A 23,231-nucleotide genomic window follows, 5' to 3' on the forward strand; every position below is an offset into this window, starting at 1 on the left:
TGCCTGACCCCAGTGACTGATGACTTTAAGCAGAGAGTTAAATCCCAGACTGCAAAATACTGAAAATATTTGTCAGGAAAAAACAGCAATTATATATACACCTATAAGATTGTAAAGTTGCAAAAATGTGTATTTAAAATATCACTACAACTCATATAATTGGAAAAGTGCATTTTAAAATAGCTTTAAATCACCTCCCAGTGTAGCACTTAAGTCTTACCAAATTGTGGTTTTGTTGCATAAGTCCTTGGTTCCTAATCACCACAGTATAAAACAAAGAGTTGAATAAAACAGAACATTGTGAAGGAATAAAATATTACATTGCTTCATCTTTTTAATTTGAACCTAAGAGTTTAAAATATATTATTTAAGTACATAGAGTAACATAATATATAAGTTGTCATAAATGTTAGGTTTTATAGCCTATAGCCAAATCGTGGAAAAATGATCAGTTTCCATTAGGCATTACCTGCTATTCAAATTAATGCTGAGGGAATGGAATCAATCCTTACTGTCAGCTAAACTCTCTTTATTTAATGTAGAACATTGTTCATAGAATGAAGTTTTAGGATTGCAAGGTTATTATTCTGCATCTGATGCCAGATTATGCTCTCTTCATATTTCGGTCTTCAGAGATGGTGTTGCGGTATTAAGGGTTGGGGTGCATTTTCTATATCTAATTTTTATAGAAGGATTAGAAAAAATAACCTCAGAGTAGGATCTGTTCATCTTTCTTTTTTTTTTTTTTTTTTTTTTTTTTGGCATATTGTGATTAAATGTAGTACCTTACTTTGAGGAATTTTTTGTTTTTACTTCGTATTCGCCCTTAATAGGTTCTGTTAGGGGAATCACTGGTGACATGTTTCAAAGCAGAAATCTTTTTATGCCTATTTTTTACTATTTAATGAAATTTCAAGTATATTTTAACAACTGGGGTTTCCCTGATGAATCATTAAAGTCAGTGAGTGGGCTGGAAGGTAATACTAACTTTTCTCAGCATTGCCCTATTTTACTCTGCTGGGTTAATGGTTGCTTTTTAAATAGAACCTGGGTGTGTTGGAGTTAGTGGGTGGAGGTGTAGAAGGGAAGGGGGAGAGAGGTCAGTAAGAAAATACCAGGTACACCTCTGATGACCTATGGGGAAAGCCTACTCATATTTTACTTTTCCCTACTGAGACCATTTAGTGTTTAAGCTCACTGATTTTTCCTCTGCTAAGCTCATGTTTCCTAATATTGTATACAGGTAAATAGAAAAAATGCTTTCAGCAATTGATTGAAGTTTTAAGGCATCAAGCCAGTTGTGGATTAGCCTGTGGAATCAATTTCTCATGTGTGTGGGATTAAAACCGTTGAGACCGTCGTCACTGAAACTATACCTTCCTACAAGTAATAGCAGTAAGGTGTCTGTGGAATATATTAATACAACAGTTCCTCTGATTTAAAATTATTACTGGGTATTTAATTGGAAAATTATTTGAATAGTATAAAGTAACTGAGTTGGCATCATCTATGTGACTTAGGTTTCTTTTTTGAAAAGCTAATGGTATGTATTTATACTTAGCACATCCTTTTCAGTAAATTAATGATATATTACAAGTTTCCCATATCTTTACTGTGAAAAAAAGTTTCAACTATCTTAGCAGTTATAACTGCTGGAGGAAGTAGACAAAAATGTAGTTCACCTTGAATATGATCATGGCTCAGGGGATAAAGAAATTGGGTCAGGCCTAAAATAAATGCAGGTAGAATGACTGGAAGTTTTAATAAAAATTTAAAAATATTCACAGCACTGCTTTCAGGTTACTTTTGTTCTCTGATATTTTATCCATGCATTTGTAATCTTTAATTGAGATGCCATTAATGATACTTTTGGTCAGAATGTTTGTATGAAATACTACTGTGATTTTTCACTTTTTCCTCCCCCTTTTAATTGTAAATAGAAAATTTTGGTAAGGCAGATATTTTGTAAGTAGATTATTTTGTTCTTTGGAGGTCTTAGCTAGACCTTGAAATGATGTGAGATGCCTGTTTCATAGCTATCAGTTGGACTCATTTTCTATTGCCAAATTGAACATTTAGCATTTAACCCATGTATCATTAAATCATAGTATTGATAATGAATTAAACTTTCATAAAGCTTTAATAGTATAGTATGTTTTCATTCATCTGGTGTCACTGGGGAATAAAATATGCTGAAGAAGTGAGTTTTTCTTTAGCTGAAGCTTACTTGTTAAAGCAGAAGCTTAAAATTGATAAAAATATATCTGAAAACATTTTATATGATCTTAAGGAGTGTCATCGCCCTGCAGGTTTTTCAGTGTCATAGGAGCATAGAGGGTGCTGTGCAGAAAGACTTTCTGATTGGTGTTTGGTCTCCATAGTCAGAATGTTTTGTTATTTCTTCCTTTTAAAGTGCCACACCCTGAATTCTGAGCTACTGTTTCAGGGTTTGCAGTCTGTGGTGGTACTTGCCATGATCCTTTCACAGATGCATGAACTCAGGCACCAGTGTAAGCCATTTGGCTCTGTGTAGGCTCATCGCCACCATTTGGCAGACACCTGGCCATAACTTCCTGCCACCAGGGAGACCCTGTCCCTGCTTGAAGTTAGCACTTTTAATGTGGAGGCCCCGTTCTTGCTGTTCCCAAGCCCATACAGCTTGCTGGCCGTTGCCAGTGGGGCAGAAGTGTCTGTCCTCACCCTGCATGCTGTGACTAGCTGTGGAAGCAGGGTGGCCAACTGCAGTTTCCTCTGAGTATTGCTAACATGGATAAATAGTGCACTCCTTTACATCTTAGCAAATTCCACTTGAACAGCAAAGTGGTTTGTTTTTCAACCTCATGCTTATTTGTTTCAAGCAGTGTTTCCCAAAACAAAATCCAAGCACATCGAAAGTATTTGAGCTGTTCTTTAATGTGCTGTGATGACATTTGGTTTGAATCTTATATTTAGAAATCAGCTTTTCTTTGCGTCTAATGGGAATCATCTTTCTTCCAGGTTGTGCTTCAGGAAGACTATAGGGAAGAACATATTTTCTTCTTGTGGCAAGAGCTGCAATAGCAGAAAGAGGGGGAACGGCCAGGATGTGTCTGTCTCCACAAAACAGTCAGAACAAATTTCCATGAATCAAAGCCACTAAGTATAGTTTTCAGAGATGGTAGGACATAGTTACTCTCCTTAGAAAAATACCCAAAATGTAGGCACACCCATTGGCCACTAGAAAAATGCTCAAGTAAACGCTAGTTCAAACCTGTACATTTCATTCTTCTTACTAAGCTATTAAAGGGGTGGAAATCTACTATGGCTATAATCTTTTTCCCCCTTTTCTATTTTTTGACCTCCCACATGCTTGATCTTCAGTTCTGCATAGTGAGTGTCTTGAACCTGTAGCAGCACCTACAAGAACTGCCCTCACAGTGACTGAAGATTTACACATAATTCATGACTCAGACCCATAAAAAACATCTGTAGGATATATGTACTGTAAGTCATTCATGGAACAGGGCAGAATAATGAAGTATCAGAAAGCAATTTTTTCCCTAATATTGATGTTACTTTCTGTGAGGTTATATGAGTAAAATATTAGTTAGAGTAATTTATATCACATTTCTTCACTTGGGGGGAATATCTTAGATCATTTTTATGAGAATATTTTAGAGACCTTTAAGGATATACAGGACATACACACCTAAGTATGATTAGGTCAAGGAAATAGCTCAAGACCGGAGTCTGTGATGTGATCTAGCAAGCAAGTTAATGTTAAACTTTTTATTCTTTCTTGAAACTTTTGATCCAATTTTCAAAATTTCCTTTTCTTGTTCTTTCAAGTACTTCTTAGAAGTTTCCATCATTTGAGGGATTAGTGGCTACCACTTTGTTGAATTTGGAGGGTGCTTATTAATTCATTGAACACTGCATTATTAGGGCAGAAGTCTTCAGCAGGCCTGGCATAAAACAAGCTCTGCATGGCTTGGCCTCGGAGCTTACCTCTTACCCACAAAGTTAGCAGGGTTCCCCAGTTCCTATTTGAACAATGCAAGCTGCTGCTAAGGCATGGATCATACTCTTGGCGTCTTGAGTTCATATGTACATCTACCATTCCCAGTCTCTTGTGGAAAGGGACCGTGATTGAACATTACTGAAAGATTCATAGATTCTCCTTAAGTAGAGTGATTTATAATAATAATAGAAGGGACTAAATAGCTTATTTCTGTTTGCAAGCTACTATGCTTTGCATACCTTATCTAATTTGATCTTTACAATATACCTCTGAGGTTGGTTTGTTGTCTTAATTTAGAGATGATCTTGAGTACTACAAAGTTAGATAACTTGTCCAAGGTCTAAAAGCTAGAAAGAGACAAAGCTGAGGTTCAAACTCATATTTCCCTGGCATACACTGCTCCTTATTTTGCATGTAAGTGAAATATGTATATTCATATATATTTTTTCTTTCCAGATGCTCATTGTAACATTCATATGTCAAGAAAGAATTATTTTTTCAGTTCAGCCATTTCTTTGTGAACCCTTTGAAACATTTTGCTTTGAAATACAATTTAAATGGGAATTACTTTGACCCAGTAAGGTGAAATACAGTTTTATTTGTGAAAAGCATCATTGAGTCATTGGGATTACTAATTTTATGGAACACCATTATTAAGAAAAGCAATATGCTGTTTAATGAGTGTATTTATTTAAGTCATAAAGGGAAATTCAAACATCTGGAATATTTTTAAAGCAGTATAGCATTTATGTATAGGATGATGTTTCTCTGTTATGTCTTACAGGAAATGGCATATAATTTGAAATGTATATGAAAGTTTTTACAGTCATACATATATTTTTATTTCACTAAGTACATTAACAAAAATTATTATTAAAATGAAAAATTGCTTGATAGCCAATTCTCTGCGATGAAATTTTACCATGTCTCTAATAATCCCAGTATTGCTACTTTATCCTTCTTAATGGGTGTCTAGTTTAAAGAAAGGTTGTAGAAGCCTTGTTGGTTCACAGACTTACAGGTTTACCCAACTTTTGAAGTTTCTTTGGGGGTGTGATATTGATAATGGAGAGGAAGTGCTAAAAGAATGTGCAGTGTGTTGAGAAATTGTGTCTTGAAGCTTTTTTTAAGAAAATATTTATTTATTTATTTGAAAGAGTTACACAGAAAGAGGAGAGGCAAAGAGAGAGAGAGAGAGAGAGAGAGAGAGAGAGAGAGAGAGGTCTTCTGTCCTCTGGTTCACTCCCCCAGATGGCCGCAATGGCCGGAGCTGTGCAGATCCAAAGCCAGGAGCCAGGAGCTTCTTCTGGGTCTCCCACACGGGTGCAGGGGCCCAAGCATTTGGACCATCTTCTACTGCTTTCCCAGGCCATAGCAGAGAGCTGGATTGGAAGAGGAGCAGCCGGAACTAGAACCGGCGACCATAAGGGATGCAGGTGCTTCAGGCCAGGGCATTAATCCACTACGGCACAGTGCCGGCCCCGTCTTGAAGCTTTTAACACCAGAGATTTGATATTTGAATGTGAATGTGCTTTCTTTTAAAAATGATTCCATTAGGTACAGTGATAGCTGGTGAGTTAAAAATGAATTAAGGGCAGGCAATTGTGGTGCCATGGATTAAACTGCTGCTTAACATGCCTTCATGCCATATTGGAGTGCCTGGGACAGAGTCTCACCTCTGCTTCTGATCCAACTGTCTGCTAATGTGCATAAGAAGCAGCAGATGATGACCCAATTACTTGGTTTCAATTCATCTGGGAAACCCAGATGGAGTTCCTGGCTTCAGCCTGGCCCAGTCCCAGCTAATGTAGGCATTTGAGGAGTGAACCAGTAGATAGAAGATCTCTATTTGTCTCTGTGTTTCCCTCTCTTTGTTCTTCGCCTTAGAAATAAATAAATAAGTTGGACTTTTTTTTTTTTAAAAAAAAAAGATGAATTAATATGAGTGTTACCAAATCAGAGAATTTGTAAGCTGGAAAGGACCTTAAAAATGAGGGGTTTATGTGGAAGTCTTTATGAGGAGATGAGATCAGTGTCCCTGTAGGAGTACAGCCCTAAGTCTAGCTAGTTCTTAGATTTCTGAGTCAGGTCATTTGGTGAACCAACCAGGAAGTGACTAATCGTAGCAGGAGAGTGCTTTAAGCTTTCTAAGGTAGGAGAAAAAACTAGTCATGGTGGAATTGGTCTTAGGTCCTTAGGAAAACAGAAGTCAGAAAAATATACACATTTATTTCTTCTCATTTTTTTAAAAAGTTTTATTTAATAAATATAAATTTCCAAAGTACAGCTTTTGGATTATAGCAGCTTTTTTCCCCCCATAACCTCCCTTCCACCTAAACAGTCCCATCTCCCACTCCCTCTCCCATCCCATTCACATCAAGATTCATTTTCAATTATCTTTATGTGCACAAGATCAATTTAATATGTACTAAGTAAAGATTTCAACAGTTTGCATCCACACTGAAACACAAAGTGTAAAGTACTGTTTGAGTACTAGTTATACCGTTAATTCACATAGTACAACACGTTAAGGACAGAGATCCTACACGGGGAGTAAGGGCACAGTGACTCCTGTTGTTGATTTAACAATTGACACTCTTGTTTATGGCATCAGTGATCATCTGAGAGTCTTGTCATGAGCTGCCAAGGCTATGGACGTCTCTTGAGTTTGCCAACTCTGATCTTATTTAGACAAGGCCATAGTCAAAGTGGAAGTTCTCTCCTCCCTTCAGAGAAAGGTACCTCCTTCTTTGATGGCCCGTTCTTTCTGCTGGGATCTCACTCACAGAGATCTTTTATTTAGGTTTTTTTTTTTTTTTTTTTTTTTGCCACAGTGTCTTGGCTTTCTATGCCTGAAATACTCTCATGGGCTTTTTAGCCAGATCTGAATGCCTTAAGGGCTGATTCTGAGGCCAGAGTGCTGTTTAGGTCATCTGCCATTCTATGAGTCTGCTGTGTATCTCGCTTCCCATGTAGGATTGTTCTCTCCTTTTTAATTCTATCAGTCAGTATTAGCAGACACTAGTCTTGTTTATGTGATCCCTTTGACACTTAATCCTATCATTATGATAAGTTATGAACTGAAATTGATCACTTGGACTAGTGAGATGGCATTGGTACATACCACCTTGATGAGATTGAATTGGAATCCCCTGGCACGTTTCTAGCTCTACCATTAGGGGTAATTCCAATTGAGCATGTGCTGAACTGTACATCTCCTCCCTCTCTTATTCCCACTCTTACATTTAACAGAGATCACTTTTCAGTTAAATTTAAACACCTAAGAATAATTGTGTGTTAATTAAAGAGTTCTACCTATGGTATTAAGTAGAACAAAAAAATACTAAAAGGAATAAAGTATTAAGTTGTTCCTCAACAGTCATGACAAGGGCTGATCAAATCATTGTTTCTCATAGTGACCATTTCACTTCAACAGGTATGTCCTGAATGCTGGTATTGTGATGACTCCGGCTTTGTTTTTATTTTACAATATTGCTTTAGCTATTCGAGGTCTCTTGTGCTTCCATATGAATTTCAGCATCATTTTTTCCAGATCTGAGAAGAATATCTTTGGTATTTTGATTGGTATTGTGTACTTTTTAAAAAAGGGAATAAGCCTATTTTTAAAAATATGTGAGTAAATTATTTGTGTTTTCATTTGTTAAATTTTATGTGTTATATATTTGAAAATATGTTTGTTTTTATTTTGTTTTTGCTTGTTGTCTAGACTGAAGATTTGAAGGGGCCAATGAGTATTCTTATCATTGAGGCATTCTATGGAGGCTCCCATAAACAGCTGGTGGACCTGCTCCAAGAAGAGTTAGAAGACTGTGTTCTTTACACCCTTCCTGCAAAGAAATGGCACTGGAGAGCACGGACTTCGGCTCTGTACTTCTCTCAGAATGTTCCCGTCAGTGAGCGTTACAGGTGATTAGAACTCAGCATGCAGATGCAGCTTATTTTCAGTGCTCCTGTTATCACATTGTTGTCTCTCTTTTGGCATCACTGACAATTTCTCCAGCAGTGGAACTGGCTGTTATGATTGCAGAAGGTACTGATGTACAGACAACCTGATCCATAGGAAAGTAGTCTTATTTAAAATAAGAGTCCATGTGTCTTGTGATTTTGTCTTATATTCTTGTGTCAATGAGTGACATTTTTTTTTCACCTGAGAATTACCTGGTCTTGAGCACATTTTTTCCCCCTCAAAACCTCCAAAGCCTTTTGTAGTGAGCATACGATACTAGTGTTGTTTATTGTGTCTGTTGTGTAATAGTAGCCAGGATTGAAGATGGATGTGACCAAGGCTTTAAGTATGTTGAGGTAGAGATAGATGTATAAACGCAATGACAGAAGGAAAGGTGGAGAAGTTGATTTTGACTGGCAAACTAAAGGAGAGTTTGCAGAGTTGGTAACCTTTGACTTATTCTTGTAGGATGATTGTTGGGACATAGACCTCTAATTTGAATTCTGATTTGTTAGAAAGTAGGAAAAAAGGGCACCTGTTTGAAGGAGCTTTACGGGACACACTTGAAAGGTGAAGAAGATGGACTAGTTACAGTTGCAGGTTAGGATAGAATCCTCTTGACCATTTATTCCCTCCTTGTTCTCTATTCACATCTACTGCTGGGTGTCTCTTGATTGTTAAATAGTAGAAGTCTGTCCTATTGAGATTCACATACTTCATTTTATTTTGGTTCTGGAACCCTCTCTGTGTAACTGCACTAGGTTAGGCAGGAGTGAGGAGTGCCATGCTTACATTAAAGGAGTTAGGGCAGACGGATTGTTTGAGCAAGGTTGCCTTGCAAAGCTGCAGTGCCCACCTTGGCCCCCAGTAGCCATACTCATCTACTGCTTCTAAAGTGGACTGGCCACAGAAGATATAGCAGCTGGTGATTTAAAAGCAGGTTGCTCTTCTCAGTAGTAATCGGGGGACTCAGGAAATAACCAATTTTGTGTGTGAAGACCATGGATCATCTCCTAGAACTCTGTCATCTGTGATAGCAGTGAACAATGAAGTGACATTGCTTAGGATTTTAAGTGCAAAATATATTTTAGTGAATATTGAGAATTTGGAATTTTAAAAATCTAATGTGTATACTTCCTTACATAATTTAATGTTTCATATTCTGCTATAACAAAATGAGTATTGTTGATTCACTAATAGAATGAGAAATGTCAGTGAATGTATTTATGTAAAAGTTATAAAGGCAATGACAAGACTATTGCTGTGTTAAAATGTGACTGCTTATAGTTGCTTTCACATCTCATTTAATAGTGTTTTCACAGCACCAGTTGTATTATATTACTTAAGGTCAAGTAATCTGGTTTAGTGTATGGCACATTTTCATTTAACATTACCATTGAATATAATACATTTCTACAGTGATTTGAACATTGAAATGAACCATATCTACTCCTTGATTATTTTGATTATGCAGCTTTTCGGAATTAAATTATTGTGTCACACATGTGTCTGTGGATAGCATGCAAACAAACACTTTATAGCACATCGCTTCCTCACTCCTATTAGAGCCCATAGCGATTGAGAATAAACGTCATAATGCTTCTGGAAGCAGTCTTATATGAGAGGTGGATTTCTGAAAGATCATTATATAAAATATTGTTCAACAATAGCCATGACTTTCAATTCCAAACACTGATATCTTCCAAGATCAGCCATTTAATCTGGGCAGTGAACTTCATTAATCTAATCAGATACCATCCAAAGGCACATCTTGCCAGTTTAACTTACAGTTGTATTTGACCAAAGATATTTCATCTGCTCTATACCAAAAATTTTTCTGAATATTTTGGAAAGTTAGCTGCAGCTTGAAAACCTAAACTAAATTAGAAAATATGATTACTCAATCTTAGATCAAAGTACAAGAATAGCCTTTTGTTAAACAGCATAGATCTGATCACTGTGGAGATTTATAAAGATTGAAAAGACTTTGCTTCCCAATTGCTTATTCTCTTTGTACATTTGTCCAGTAAATCATCAGAATTCACACAGGTAAAATTATTCAGTACTAATAATGCCTACTGGGGTGGTGCCGTGGCTCACTTGGTTAATCCTCCGCCTGTGGCGCTGGCTTCCATATGGGCACCGGTTCTAGTCCCGGTTGCTCCTCTTCCAGTCCAGCTCTGTGCTATGGCCCGGGAAAGCAGTGGAGGATGGCTCAGGTGCTTGGGCCCCTGCACCCGCATGTGAGACCAGGAAGAAGCACCTGGCTCCTGGCTTTGGATTGGCGTAGCTCCGGCCATAGCGGCCATTTTTGGAGTGAACCAACGGAGGGAAGACCTTTCTCTTTCTCTCTCTCTCTCTCACTAACTCTATCTGTCAAATAAAGAAAAAAAATAATGCCTATTATGCAGATTACTCTGAACAAATAGGAACATGTCTGACAAGAAGAACTTCATTGTAGGTACAGATGTTATTTTTTTGGCTGCTGCATATGTAGCTGTCACTGTTATGAGCTTATTGTCCAGAAAACATTCTACTATTAAAAGAATAGATGTTAACAGTGTAATTAACCAGTTGGATTCTGTTTTATCCAAAACAGCTAAAAGAATACATAATGATTCACATTGGAGCTATTCCATTTTATAATAGATTACAAAAGCTCAACAAATTATTTTTCCAGTAGTAATTAGTACTTATTGAAAACTCTGCAAAATGTAGAAAAAGTTTCTGGGGATAAGACCTGAATGTAGGCCTTAAAGTTTGTATTCTAAAGTGTGTCATTTATCTCAGAATCAATCATTTTTATTTTTATTTTTAGAATGTATCTTACAGTAGCCATCAATGGGTATTTCATTAAAATTTCTTCCTACAGTGTCTTTATTGAACTAAAAATTCGCTGTTACTTAAATTTTTTTTTTTTTTTTTTTTTTTTTTTTTTGCACCAACATGCTTACAGTTAGATTTTTCTTCTGTCTGAAGAAGTGTGGCAGATACTCATGGCTGGGCTGCCCATTTAAGGGCCACTGTTCTTGTTAACTGAGTCAAAATTTTCTTCGGGGTGGCTCAGTTCCCAGCCCTGGAAAGGAAGCATGGTCCATCTTGTTCCATAGTGAAGGTCTCCTTCTTTTGCAGGCCTTTCTTGCAGTTAGGATTGGTAAGTCCTCCAGTTGTGGCAAATTAGAGTTAAGTAGATGACCGCATCACTTGCTTTTTTTGTTATTTTATCTATAAAAAGAGAAAACCCTTTCCTGCATTTGACTGAAGTTATGAAGTCTGCAATGATGAAGTACAAAGACAAGGAACACCTGGATTGCCACAGATGGGCTGTGGAAGGTTAGAGAGACTATTTTGGACAATATAACTACCAAGTTACCCGAAAGAAATGCTGTGTCTTTAAAAATCTGGAAATGCTTCATGAACTAATAACTAATTTCTTTTTAAGTCTGCAGCTGAGCAAAATAAGAGAAATCTGTAGGGGCCCTACATGAAGGAGGATCTAGAAATTGGAGTGGTGAGGTAGCTTCAGAGCCCTGGTTGTCTAGTTTTCATAAAGGTGACTTGTTCTATAAGTTTTTACATTCTTGAAGTGGAATATTGTGCAGCTCTAACATGAAGGAGCAAGCTTTTTGTGTAGTCTTAGAGAAGGCTCTCCAGAAAAGTTAAGTAATAAAAAAGTAAGGTGCTCAGTAGTCTTACTACACGCGGTCTTTGATATAAAGAAAGGGAGGCATAGAATGAACTGGTGGAAGAGTGTTGTAGAAATGAATAAAAATAGTTGCCCAGGGAAGATTGTGGCAGAGGTTGTCAGGGCTCTGCCCACATCCCTGGCCAACTTCCTTCTGTTGGTGTCTGTAGCCGCTTGTTGAGGGAGCAGCCACTCTGCCATGCACACAGCAGGCCTGGAGCAGTTCTTCACAAGTGATTTTCACAGCTCGGTGAAATCCTTCTGAAGTATGTGCAGAATGTCAGGAAACCAAAAATCTTGATCACAAAGAACTCATATTGCATATTACACAATAGGCATATTACAAAGTGCACTGCATCCAGATTGATAGCTACATCTGTATCTTCTTTAATAAATTTATTTTTAGTTTTTTTTGTTTGTTTATTATATGCAAGGTCCTCCAAAAGCTTGCAACTCCAGCCAGGGTTCCTCTCAGTTCGATCTAGGAGTTGTACTGGAAATGAACAGTAAGCAGAAGAGGAAACAATAAGTAGAAGTTGTGGAATTGAAAGCAAATACATAATGAGATAAACTAATAGTTACTTTGAAATAATAAAATGGATAAACTATTGTTAGGTTGATATTTTTAAATAAAAAGCACAAATAAATTTTAGAATAAAAGTAACTACAGACACAGCAAAAAGAAGACATGCTTTGAGTACTTATTATGGCAATACACTTGAAAACTTGGACAAAATGGGTAATTTCTCAGAAAAACATAACTTATGAAATCTCATTCAAAATGAAATAGAAAATCTGAGTGGATGCATAATCATTTAAAATGTTGACTCATTAGCTAAATATTCAGTGTAAAGAAGGAGATAAGGACTGTGTGCAAGGTTGGTTTTCTTCCCCATGTCACCCTGCCTCTTTCCAAACTTCTGTTTCATGAAATTGAGCATCTGCTCTTTTGAATTTTCTATTTCTTCTAGCCACATAAATCCAAATAATGATCATCATTATGATATCTTGCCTCCCCATTCTACCTTTTATTAATGTCTGTGGGGCAGTAAGGAAAGCCAGTGGTTGGACAGAACATGAGTTGATAGAATGTTCAATCAGGTAAGTGATGCAGAAAGGGAAACTAAAGCTAAGATGATATTTGATTATTCCTTTTTTCAACTATGATTTGCCTTTTTCTTTAAAGGTACCAAAACTGAGTTCTTTCATTAAGCATATTGTGGTCATGAAAAGTGTGATTTTTTTTTCTCTAATGAACTCTTCTCTATGAAACATTGAATATAACTCTCTTTGAGGAAATGAGCATTTTTAGATGATGTGAGTGCCATATGTGTATGTTTTTTGCTTAATGCTGGCCCTTGTGAACAAAGTATGGGTAAACCAATGAGTATAAGTGAATTGCTAAGGTGGTGGTTTCTCAAAAAATTTTCTTTTGTAAATTCCTAATTAAAATTTTTCTTTCCTTGACATTTATATCTTATTTTGAATGTTTATCTTTATACAAATATTTGAATAATTTAATAAAACCTTAGTTGTAAATTGCCCTTTATGATGGTTATTATTATTTTCATTTTATCTGGAACCCAGACAGAGAGACACAGTGACATTTCAGTTCGCTGTTTCACTCTGCAGATGCCTTCAACAGCCAGGGCTGGGCTTGACTGAAGCCAGGAGCAGGAATTTGGGTCTCTCACGTGAGTGGCAGGGACCCAAGCACCTGAGCTCTTTGCTGCTGCTTCCCAGGGTGTGCAATGAAGGAAACTGGATGGGAAGTGGAATAGCCAGGATTTGAACCAGGCAGTTCATTACAGGATGTGGGCACCCCAAGCAGCATCTGCCCCCACCTGCCCCCATCTGCTTTTATTAGTATGTACTTTGCAGGATAATTTAATGCTGTTTTAATCATGAAAACACCTTTTTATTATTGTGCATTACAGTTGGTAGTATAAAAGTAAGTGTTGACTTAATAAGACTTTTCTAATAGATGAAGTATTATTAGACATACATAGGGTAGTCACTTTAGTAACCTGAATTAGATTTAATGGGATTAAATAATAATACTAGTAGCTAACATTTTTTTTTTTTTTTTTTTTAAACTTTTATTTAATGTATATAATTTTCCAAAGTACGACTTATGGATTACAATGGCTTCCCCCCCATACCGTCCCTCCCACCCACAATCCTCCCCTTTCCCACTCCCTCTCCCCTTCCATTTACATCAAGATTCATTTTCGATTATCTTAATATACAGAAGATCAGCTTAGTATACATTAAGTATGGATTTCAACAGTTTGCTCCCACACAGAAACATAAAGTGAAAAATAATAGATGATTTTTTTTTAAATGATGATGAAATCAGAGCAGACCTATTGTCATGTTTAATCCCAGTGAGAGTCAAGTTGGGAATTGATAATTTCTTTTTTTCTTTTCTTTTTTTTTTTTTTTACAGAAGATCAGTTTAGTATGCATTAAGTAAAGATTTCAACAGTTTGCACCCCCATAGAAACACAAAGTGAAATATATTGTTTGAGTACTCGTTATAGCATTAAATCTCAATGCACAGCACATTAAGGATAGAGATCCTACATGAGGAGTAAGTGCACAGTGACTCCTGTTGTTGACTTTACCAATTGACACTCCTGTCTATGGCATCAGTAATCTCCCTATGCTCCAGTCATGAGTTTCCAAGGCTATGGAAGCCCTCTGAGTTCTCCGACTCTTATCTTGTTTAGACAAGACAAGGTCATAGTCAAAGTGGAGGTTCTCTCCTCCCTTCAGAGAAAGGTACCTCCTTCTTTGATGACCTGTTCTTTCCACTGGGATCTCACTCGCAGAGATCTTTTGCCACAGTGTCTTGGCTTTCCATGCCTGAAATACTCTCATGAGCTCTTCAGCCAGCTCTGAATGCCTTTAGGGCTGATTCTGAGGCCAGAGTGCTATTTAGGACATCTGCCATTCTATGAGTCTGCTGAGTATCTCACTTCCCATGTTGGATCACTCTCCCCTTTATTTACTCCATCAGTTAGCATTAGGAGGTACTAGACTTGTCTATGTGCTCCCTTAGACTCCCAGTCCCTTCACCATGACCAACTGTGAACTGAAACTGATCACCTGGAACAGTGAGATGGCATTGGTACATGCCACCTCGATGGGATTGAATTGGAATCCCCTGGTATGCTTCCAACTCCACCACTTGGGGCAAGTCAGCCTGAGCATGTCCCAAATTATACATCTCTTCCCTCTCCCATTCTGAACACCAAGAGGGAAACCTGTTGGAGTGAGGTGGACACTATGGGAAATGGTGGCTTGATCAGCATGGCCCTGAATGTTAATGAACAACTTAATACATTATCCCTCTTAGTAGTTTTTTTATCTGTTCTACTTAATATGACTGGTTTAGATCTGTAATTGATGCACAGTTATTCTTAAGTGTTGAAAATTAACTGAAATGTGATCCCTGTTGAACATGGCTAACATTTTGAACACTTACCATGTAGGCATTCCACAATCCTGTAACTTAGATATTGTCATCCTGATGTTACAGAGGAGCGAACTGAAGCTTTGCAAATTAACTTGCTTGTACTTTGAGAATTAACTTTCTTTCTTTCTTTCTTTTTTTTTTGTCTACTTATTTGAAAGTTAGAGAGGTGGAGAGAGAGAGAGAGATAGTGAGAGAGACAGAGAGAGAGAGAGAGAGGGGATCTTCCATCCTAGTCTCCCATACGGGTGCAGGGCCCAAGCACTTGGGCCATCCTCCACTGCACTCCCTGGCCACAGCAGAGAGCTGGCCTGGAAGAGGGGCAACCAGGACAGAATCCGGCGCCCCGACTGGGACTAGAACCCGGTGTGCCGGCGCCGCAAGGTGGAGGATTAGCCTAGTGAGCCGCGGGGCTGACGAGAATTAACTTTCTAGTTAGTCATGAATATGTCATTTGACCTCAAGTCTGGACACCTGAAAAGATCATATAGTGTTTATTCTGTTTCTTTAAATTTATTAATAATGATTTTATTTATTTATTTGAGAGAGAGAGAGAGAGTGTTACAGAAAGGGAGAGGGAGAGACAAACATAGGTCTCCCATCCGCTGGTTCACTCCCCAAATGGCTGCAAAGGCCAGAGCTGTAACGGCTTGAGCTGGGCCGATCTGAAGCAGGAACCAGGGGCTCCTTTGGGGTCTCCCACATGGGTACATGGGCCCAAGCACTTGGGCCACCTTCCACTGCTTTCCCAGGCCATTAGGAGAGAGCCGGATGGGAAGAGGAGCAGCTAACACACAAACCCGTGCCCATATGGACCTGGTGCCACAGGCGGAGGCTTAGCCTACTACGCCACAGCACCATGCTTTTTTTTTTTTTTTTTAATATTTATTTATTAATGTATTTGAAAGGCAGAGTTACAGAGAGGGAGGGAGGGAGGGAGGGAGGGAGAGAGAGAGAGAGAGAGATCTTCCATCTGCTGGTTCACACCCCAGTGGCCGCAATGGGTGGAGCTGGGCCAATCTGAAACTAGGATCCTGGAGCTTCTTCCAGGTCTCCCCAATGGGTGCAGGGGCCCAAGGACTTGGGCCATCTTCCATTGCTTTTCCAGGCCATAGCAGAGAGCTGGATTGGAAGTGGAGCAGCCGGGAATGGAAACGGTGCCAATATGGGATGCCGGCACTGCAGGTGGCAATTTTACCTGCTATGCCACAGCGCTGGCCCTGCATTTGTTCTTTTTCCGAGATCAGACGAGATCGGGCGTGTTCAGGGTGGTATGGCCGTAGACGCATTTGTTCTTTTTAAACCCTACTCCTAACCACCATGCTATCGCAATTCACTGTGGAAGCAGGGTAAATTAAATCTAAATACCTTCTTTATTAAAATATATTATGTGATTCTATAGTTAGAGTTGTACTTGGTGCTTCTCCTGGTTGAGAGAAGCGTTACAGTTCTTGAATGTGGTTGGAGCTTGGAGATGAGAAACCAGACTCTCTTCTATGCCTGTGAGTCTGATGATCTTGTTTTTTTCTCAGTCTGTCTTCCTTTAGTTTTTAGCCTTAGCAGTCACAGATCATTTACACTTTCTTCTTTTGAGATTTTTCCTTAAAATACAGATAAGAGAATACGTATGACGCTCGCTTTTTCATAGGGTAGACTCACAAAGACACAAGTAACAGTCTTTGTTTAGGGTGCACAGTCCCTGCCATTCCCACATTATCCTCAAACTGATAGACTTTGAAGTTCTCTATATGGTTTATGAACTTGGCTGGGGGCATCATTCTGTTACTGCCCAGGTCAGTAGGCTGATACCATTCCCAGTTGTGTGCACTGCTTATGTTTTGGGTGATATTCTGACCCTGTATAACTTTGTCATTAGGTGCAGTGTAGCATCCCACAGTGTCACCAGTGTGTGTCTGCTCTATTTAGGAGAGCTGGCTGAGACTTTTTATTTTGGTGTGTTGCATACCAGTCTTGGTGTCCTGGTTAGCCAGCACACACAGCAGCCTTCTAGATTGGCGTGGCCTTTCTGGCTTCCTCTGCAGGATTTTGTCTCAGTGAAGTTTCCTTTGAGGGACAGTATTTTTCAGTTTAGCCATCTGGATTTTATGTTGAAAATGTAGCTGACCACAACACTGCAGAAATAGAATGATTCTGCAAACCAAATAACTATTCGGTTGGTTTCTGTCTCTCTATCTCCTTTCCCTTTCTCACTGTCTTTTACACATACACTCACAAACACACACACTTCTTTGCAAACTAGAATTCAAACCTGTTACACTTTGTAAAGGCTGGTTTCCATGCTTCATGTTTTTCACTTATTTGTGTGTTTCTTTGTCAGTACTCTCAAAAAGTAAAATATTTCAGTAACTGGGGGTGGGTAGGATATTTTTCTTGTTATGGAGTTCATAGTTTATTCACACCAAAATCTGCTCATTCAGAGTGTTTGAATAAGTAGCACACACTGTGAAGCCACTGCTTCCAAGGAGTTAAGTACTGCGGTGCAACTTCAAGTGTGTGTTTTTAATATACCTTCTAGCTTATTCAAGAAATAAAATAAAGTAGCACATGTTAGATTCTATACAATCCCTGGGTAATTGTTCCTGTGGAATAACAAGACATTATTTTGAATACACTCTGGGCTGTAAAGACCTCTAGGGTAAATCTCCTGTACATTTAACCTCTGAAATTTGACAGCTATTTTTTAAGACAAACTGGGTGCTTATTACACTTTTACAGAGGGGAGATAATCATTATTTTTAATGAATTGAATGGAAAAGGCAAACAAAATAAGGGGGCAACAAACCTATCCCTCAGTTGGATGCAAAATACACTTTTGTATAAAGAGCTCTGACTGTAGAGTAAGAACTATTATAATTTTGCTTCTATGTATAACTTGCATGTTTGTGATGTGAAAATTGAAATTGTTAGTCTGATTTTTACAGCACTTGGAATCAGTTGTTCTCAGGTGTTGAATGTCTTCAACATGGTTAGTCCCCATAGCATGGGAAACAACATTTGGAAAGTGAAATGATTTTAATTGTTTCCATCTCCACATTATTTGAGAAAGTTATTCTGCTTTTATTAAGGTGTTTCTCAGGGTATACACGAGTGCCAGTCTCTGTAGTTGGGGCCTCTGAAGGTATGATGTAGATACTCTGTTGTCCTTTTCTTTGCACATTTTTCCTTCTTAAAAGGCAGCTTTCATACTTACTCTTACTCTCCCGGGTCAGAGTTGGATTTTTACCCCTCTCTGGGAACCACTGTCCTGTACATGACATTAAATGACTTATTCTTCTCCATATTCCCTTTCTGTATCCTCTGTGGGGCAGGCTCTGGCGTTCAGCCACGTGTTTGCCTTGCTGGTCTCTCCAGTAAGTTATTCATTCAAGATAACTGCTGAGTCAGTGCAGCTGCCCGCAGGAGAGCCTTCCTGTCCATTTCATCCTTTTATCTTCCTTAAGAATGTTGTCCTAAAGCCTGTAAGGTCTGTTTTATATTTTTCTTTGTTCACCGTCTTATACAGATGATAAAAATTCAGCTTCTCCCCTTTTGAGGGTCAGTTCCTGTTGAATATGTGTGGTTGTGAGAGCCTTGGAGGCAGAAGCTTTGACTGTGATTTCCCTGGGCTACCTAAGTGTTGGACTTTTTAAAGCTTGTGTGCACTATTTTCTTCCTTCTTCAGTATTTACGAAGACCCAGTGCATGTGCTAGCACTGGCGCTATGGAGTCAGATTTAACACATTTGGACATACAGTGCCAGCACATAAAAAGCACTCAGTGAACACTTTGTTAACTGAAAGAAAGCTTAGTACCCTTGTTCATTTGCTGATACTCATAGTCTTGATTTACTGATCCCTGATGGAGAGACATCAGTGACTTCTTACACCTGTTAAACCCCAGATTACACACAGGAGTTTTCTGTAGTGACTGATTTGGGCCCTGCCTGCTTCTGCAACCTCATCTCCCTTCGCCTTTGGCTCAGACTTGTTCATCGACCGTAGCAGCCAGCATTGGCCATGTTTACTCATTCTGAAATGTTCTGTTACTACTTGCTGGTCCCTTCACAGGTAACGCTCACACTTCCTCTCCAAACCATGTGTTGTTCATCGCTTTCTCCTTCCTGTCCTTCAAGTCCAGCCTTCAGCGAGGCTTCCCTGAGTGCCCTGTGTAAAATACATCGTTAGTTCAGCTCCTTCCCCTACTCTATCATTTTATAACTTGTATTTATTTTGTTTGCTTGATTTTTTTTTTTTTACTCTCCAATGAGTCTAAATTTAATGATAACAAGGCCCGTATATGGCTTTGTTTACCATTCTATTCCCAGGAGTATGGTACCTAGCAGGTAGTAACTGCTTAGTGAATATGGTGGAATTAATGACTTCATGGGCTTGGGAAATGAAAAGAAAATATGATTGTAATTGGCTTTCTGATTTGCTCTTTTTTTTTTCTCTTGTCAGTACCAGTATCATCTGTTTAGGGAAATCATCTCTTCTACATAGAAACTTCTTCTTTTTTCTTTTTTTAAATATTTATGTATTTGAAAGGCAGAGTTACAGAGAGGCAGAGGGAGAGAGAGAGGTCTTCCATCCATTAGTTTGCTCCCAAATGGCCACAACAGCCAGGGTTGAGCCAGGATGAAGCCAGGAGTCAGAAGCTTTATCCAAGTCTTCCATGGGAGTATAGGTGCCCAAGTACTTGGGCCATCCTCCATTGCTTTCCCCGGCACACTAGCAGGGAGCTGAATCAGAAGAGGAGCAGCTGGGTCTCGAACTAGCACCCATATAGGATGCTGGCCCTGCAGGCAGCAGCTTTACCCTCTATGCCACAGCACCAGCCCCCATAGAAACTTCTTAAACATTTAAGGGTTTGTGTTACTCAGTTTTATGTCAATAAAGGATTCCAAACACATTTACTCATTTATTTTTATGGGTTTTATTAATCATACTATGATAGCAGTCATCAACCAGTATGTAAATTTTGATAAAGCAAAATAATTTTTTAATTGGAATTTGCCCTTTGAAAAAGTGTTTCTAGGAAAAAAGTGATTCTTTGTTCAAGAAGTTTTCTTGAATCCACATTGTACCTCTGATATTTTAAATAATTTTGTGTGTTTGTGTTTTCGGGTTTTTAGATTTTGCAATGACTACCCATGAATGGTGTCATTTTAATTTATTATGTAGAAACTATCATTGTAGGGGCTGAGGCTGTGGTATAGTGGGTAAAGCCTCTGCTGCAGTGCCAGCATCCCATATGGGTGCAAGTTCAAGTCTTGTCTACTCCATTTCCAATCAAGCTCCCTGCTTGGGAAAGCAGTGGGAGTTTGCCCAAGTGCTTGGGCCCCTGCATGTATGTGGGATATCTGGAAGAAACTCCTGGCTTTTGGCTTCATAATGGCCCAGCTATGGCCATTACAGACACTTGGGGAGTGAACCAGTAGATGGAAGATCTCTCTCTGCTCTACTGCTCTCTCTGTAAGTCTGCCATTCAAACAAATGAATAAATATTTAAAAACAAAGTAAAAAAGAAAGAAAAAATCTATCAGGATAAATGGGAGATTAGAATTTGCCCCAAAGAGGTATTTTGCTTTGCTACTGCAAATATTTAAGCTTTTCATATGGGCCAAGGACCTCAATAGACATTTTTCAAAAGACGAAATCCAAATGACCAACAGACACATGAAAAAATCTTCAGGATCACTAACTATCAGGGAAATGCAAATCAAACCACAATGAGGTTTCACCTCACCCCTGTCAGAATAGCTCACATACAGAAATCTACCAACAACAGATGCTGGTGAGGATGTGGGGGAAAAGGGACACTAACCCAATGTTGGTCGGAATGCAAACTGGTTAAGCCACTATGGAAGTCAGTTTGGAGATTCCTTAGAAACCTGAATATAACCCTACCATACAACCCAGCCATCCCACTCCTTGGAATTTACCCAAAGGAAATTAAATTAGCAAACAAAAAAGCTGTCTGCAGCTTACTGTTTATTGCAGCTCAATTCACAATAGCTAAGACCTGGAATCAACCTAAATGCCCATCAACAGACTAGATAAAGAAATTATGAACATGTACTCTATAGAATACTATGCAGCAGTAAAAAACAATGAAATCCGGTCATTTACAACAAAATGGAGGACTCTGGAAAACATCATGCTGAGTGAAATAAGCCAGTCCCAAAGGGACAAATATCATATGTTCTCCCTGATTGGTGACAACTAACTGAGCACCAAAAAGAAAACCTGTTGAAGTGAAATGGACACTATGAGAAACAGTGACTTGATCAGCCCTTGTCCTGATTGTTGAGGAACAACTTAATTTTTAGTATTTTTTTTGTCCTACTTAATACTATTGGTTGAACTCTTTTATTAACACACAATTATTCTTAGGTGTTTAAATTTAACTGAAAAGTGATCTCTGTTAAATACAAGATGTACAATTTGGGACATGCTCAATCAGACTTGCCCCAAACAGTAGAGTTAGAAACGTGCCAGGGGATTCCAATTCAATCTCATCAAGGTGGTATGTACCAATGCCATCTCACTAGTCCAAGTGATCAATTTCAGTTCATAATTTGTCATAATGATAGGATTAAGAGTCAAAGAGGTCACATAAACAAGGCTAGTGTCTGCTAATACTAACTGATAGAATTAAAAAGGAGAGAACAATCCAACATGGGAAGCGAGATACACAGCAGACTCATAGAATGGCAGTTGCCCTAAACAGCACTCTGGCCTCAGAATCAGCCCTTAAGGCATTCAGATCTGGCTAAAAAGCCCATGAGAGTATTTCAGGCATGGAAAGCCAAGACACTGTGGCAAAAAACAAAAACAAAAACAAAACAAAACAAAACAAAAAAAAACAACAAAAAAAACACCTAAATAAAAGATCTCTGTGAGTGAGATCCCAGCAGAAAGAACGGGCCATCAAAGAAGGAGGTGCCTTTCTCTGAAGGGAGGAGAGAACTTCCACTTTGACTATGGCCTTGTCTAAATAAGATCAGAGTTGGCAAACTCAAGAGGCGTGCATAGCCTTGGCAGCTCATGACAAGACTCTCAGATGATCACTGACGCCATAAACAAGAGTGTCAATTGTTAAAATCAACAACAGGAGTCACTGTACACTTACTCCCCGTGTAGGATCTCTGTCCTTAATGTGTTGTACTATGTGAATTAACGGTATAACTAGTACTCAAACAGTACTTTACACTTTGTGTTTCAGTGTGGATGCAAACTGTTGAAATCTTTACCTAATTTATACTGAATTGATCTTATGTATATAAAGATAATTGAAAATGGATCATGATGCGAATGGAATGGGAGAGGGAGCAGGAGATGGGAGGGTTGCGGGTGGGAGGGAAGTTATGGGGGGGGGGAGCCATTGTAATCCATAAACTGTACTTTGGAAATTTATTAAATAAAAGTTAAAAAAAGGAAGGGCAACCATACATGTTTTGTAGCCAAAACCATGAGGAGTACTATAGTCAAATGTGGGAGTGAGTTAAGAAAAAGTGGATAGGACAATTACTACATCAGTATGGACTGACAGCATAGAGGAAGAGAAATATGGTCCTTGGATTCAAACATCTGGTTTAGAAATATATTTTTAATGAGAAACATGAAAGTAGAGGTGGAAGTCGGAAAGGAACTAGCAATGTGAATGAAATTTGGGTTGTTTGCATTTCACTAGTCATGGATTTGTGTGGGTCCTGAACTGAAATTTTTACTTATTCTGTCAATGAAAAAAAAAAGAATTCAGTTTATAAGTTAATTTAGTCAGAACTCAGTGAAGGAAAAAAAATCAGTGAGGTCACAAAGTAATTTCAGTTATAATTGTTTATATTATTGTAAATATTTATTTATTTAGGCAAAGATCAAGGTCTTGAATCTGCTGATTCACTTCCTTAATGTATGCAGCAGCCAAGCCTGGATCAAGTCCAAGCTAGAAGCCAGAATCTCCATCCTGGTCTCTTGAATGAATGGAAGAGACCCAAGTACTTGGGCTGTCATCCACTGCTTTCTAGGAAGTTGGATCAGAATTGGAGTAGGTGGGATTCACACTGGCATTCCAATTTGGGATGCCATCATCACAAGCAGCA

At 38.5% G+C, this 23,231-nt stretch overlaps 1 protein-coding gene across 19 annotated transcripts in view; it reads left to right on the plus strand.

Annotated features, from left to right (window-relative positions):
- The window catches only part of GTDC1 (glycosyltransferase like domain containing 1), a 434,789-nt gene that overhangs the window by 123,606 nt on the left and 287,952 nt on the right, over nt 1-23,231 (plus strand). For 18 of the 19 annotated variants that reach the window (XM_051848726.2, XM_070070977.1, XM_070070979.1 and 15 more), the window contains one exon: nt 7,728-7,927. In XM_051848726.2, the coding sequence (XP_051704686.2) occupies nt 7,749-7,927 (179 nt within the window). In that variant the 5' untranslated portion in view covers nt 7,728-7,748. Of the gene's footprint in view, nt 1-7,727; nt 8,052-23,231 lie in introns of all 19 variants that reach the window. The other variant, XM_070070984.1, reaches the window with a different exon arrangement.

This window comes from Oryctolagus cuniculus, chromosome 3 (assembly GCF_964237555.1).
Source record: "Oryctolagus cuniculus chromosome 3, mOryCun1.1, whole genome shotgun sequence".
In the NCBI taxonomy this organism is placed as follows: Eukaryota; Metazoa; Chordata; class Mammalia; order Lagomorpha; family Leporidae; genus Oryctolagus; species Oryctolagus cuniculus.